Source organism: Sinocyclocheilus anshuiensis, unplaced genomic scaffold, assembly GCF_001515605.1.
Source record: "Sinocyclocheilus anshuiensis isolate Anshui unplaced genomic scaffold, SAMN03320099.WGS_v1.1 scaffold241, whole genome shotgun sequence".
NCBI lineage: Eukaryota > Metazoa > Chordata > Actinopteri > Cypriniformes > Cyprinidae > Sinocyclocheilus > Sinocyclocheilus anshuiensis.
In genome coordinates, this window is record NW_015540865.1 from 264,047 (window position 1) to 265,994 (window position 1,948).

The following is a 1,948-nucleotide window of genomic DNA, read 5'->3' on the forward strand; positions in this document are numbered from 1 at the left end:
GTCTTTCATATTCCTCCATCAGTTTCTCATTTTCCTGATTCACTCCAAGCACTTTACAGATCCTGTTAGCCGCCGTTTCTGCCTATAAACACACACCGATGTCACATGACGTCTGTACTGCCTTTGAAATTACCCATGATGCACCTGTCTACCTTTAATCAGATGCTTAGCTTACAGTTAGTGCAGAAGTACCTGTTCTGCTCCAGCAAACGCGTGATAGAAGCAGGACACATACGTCATGATGGCCCGCTCATCAGGCTTCGGGGTGTTAATGATGTCTGGAGCACAGAGACAAATACAGTCACACGTACAAGAACTAAACTCACAACTACAAGAACAAACACTGCGACATATGCTTAAAACACTGCTTAACCTTAAACACCATGATCTAAGTGAGTCCACCATTGCACACACATCAGAGGGTAATATTTGCATTGCATTCTGGGATGGATTGCTGAAGGCCGTCAGGTCATGAGGTGCATGATCGAAACACGACACGCAGACAGCTGTGCTCGCTAAATCTGTTCCTGAGTTCAGCAGGACGGTATTGTTGTATAATAATACAGCAGTCACGTGACACGTGCACATTTAGAACGTGCATTTAAAATCTTTACATACATGATTATTTATTTATCACAAAGCTGCTGACAAAATCACACACCTGCTGTTGCATATTCAATATTAATGCATTAACAATGCAGCCAGGGTTATTATCGGTTAACTAAAACTAAAATACATTTTTATAATAATAACATTTATCAATAAACAAACTAATAAACATGATAAAAACACAACAAAATTACTAAAATGTATATTTTAAAATATATTTATATTTAAAAATATTTATATTTTAACTAAAATTTTGATGAAAAAAAACAAAAACTAGTTCGAAATACTAATAAAAACTATGAACGTGATGCTAAAATAACACTGTCTCCTGAAGCCCGAAAGAGGGTTATTATCATTAACTAAAACTTAACTAAAAATTAAAAGCATAAAAAAGTCTCAAAATAAAATATTAAAAAACGTAAACTTATTTTATTTCAGATAGCTGCCAATGCAGCATTTCTCATTTTCTTTAAAGTTTAACTCGAAGTGCTAAAATAACTAAAATTAAAAACTATAACTAATAAATAAAAATGAATAAAAACTATATAGACATATTTAAAAAAGCTACTAAAAATGACAAAAACACAACTAAATTACTAAAACTTTAACTAAAAGAAAATATTAAAAATAAAATCTAATTAACAAAAACTATAATAGTATATTAATGATACTAAAACGGCAACATTGGCAACCAAAAGATGTAAAAGATACTATTAATAACAAATGTAAATATTTATTAAAAATGAGTGTCAGTGTTTTATAATGCTTTATTATAAATGCTTTAAATTGATGTGAGTCTTCATGCAGCAACCGCTGAGCGATCAGAGCTCATGATCCTGTAAGATGTCTTTACCTTCAGGGTCCAGCATTTTCGGGATGTCCAAGTGTTTCTCTGCAATTTCTAACGCTAGACTGAGATTTCCAAGATGATCGTCCTGCACAGAGAAAACTAGAGCAATGAAGCGCATGACTTCTGAATTAATTACAGCACTACATCTGTACAACATTTCAAACCCATTTAAATGATTAGCAAAAGCTCCTGAGAGGGTTATATAGTTAACTCAAACGAAAACCATAAAAAGCGTTAGTGTTACTTGAAATCAAATAAATGTTAAAATATAAACTAAATATTTGAAAATCATTTCAGATAGCTATCAGTGCAACATTTCTAAAATAACTAAAATAACTAAAACGGGAATAAAATGTTTAAAAACAACAACAACAAAAAGATTTTAAAAAAATATACAAATTTTTTTTTATTTAACTGAGAATGAAAATATAAAAATTAAAAAAAAGATATATATTAAAATGAAATTTTATATAATTTTATATATATATA

The 1,948-nt window shown here is 30.6% G+C and overlaps 1 protein-coding gene across 1 annotated transcript in view; it reads right to left on the reverse strand.

The window, feature by feature from the left end:
• The window catches only part of LOC107688039 (alpha-actinin-2), a 29,679-nt gene that overhangs the window by 11,367 nt on the left and 16,364 nt on the right, over nucleotides 1-1,948 (reverse strand). Inside the window, exons 7-9 of the mRNA XM_016485578.1 lie at nucleotides 1,463-1,544; nucleotides 193-278; nucleotides 1-82 (exon numbers count right to left, since the gene is read on the reverse strand). The exon at nucleotides 1-82 is cut by the window's left edge and continues 9 nt beyond it. Of these exons, the coding sequence (XP_016341064.1) occupies nucleotides 1-82; nucleotides 193-278; nucleotides 1,463-1,544 (250 nt within the window). The remainder of the gene's footprint in view (nucleotides 83-192; nucleotides 279-1,462; nucleotides 1,545-1,948) is intronic.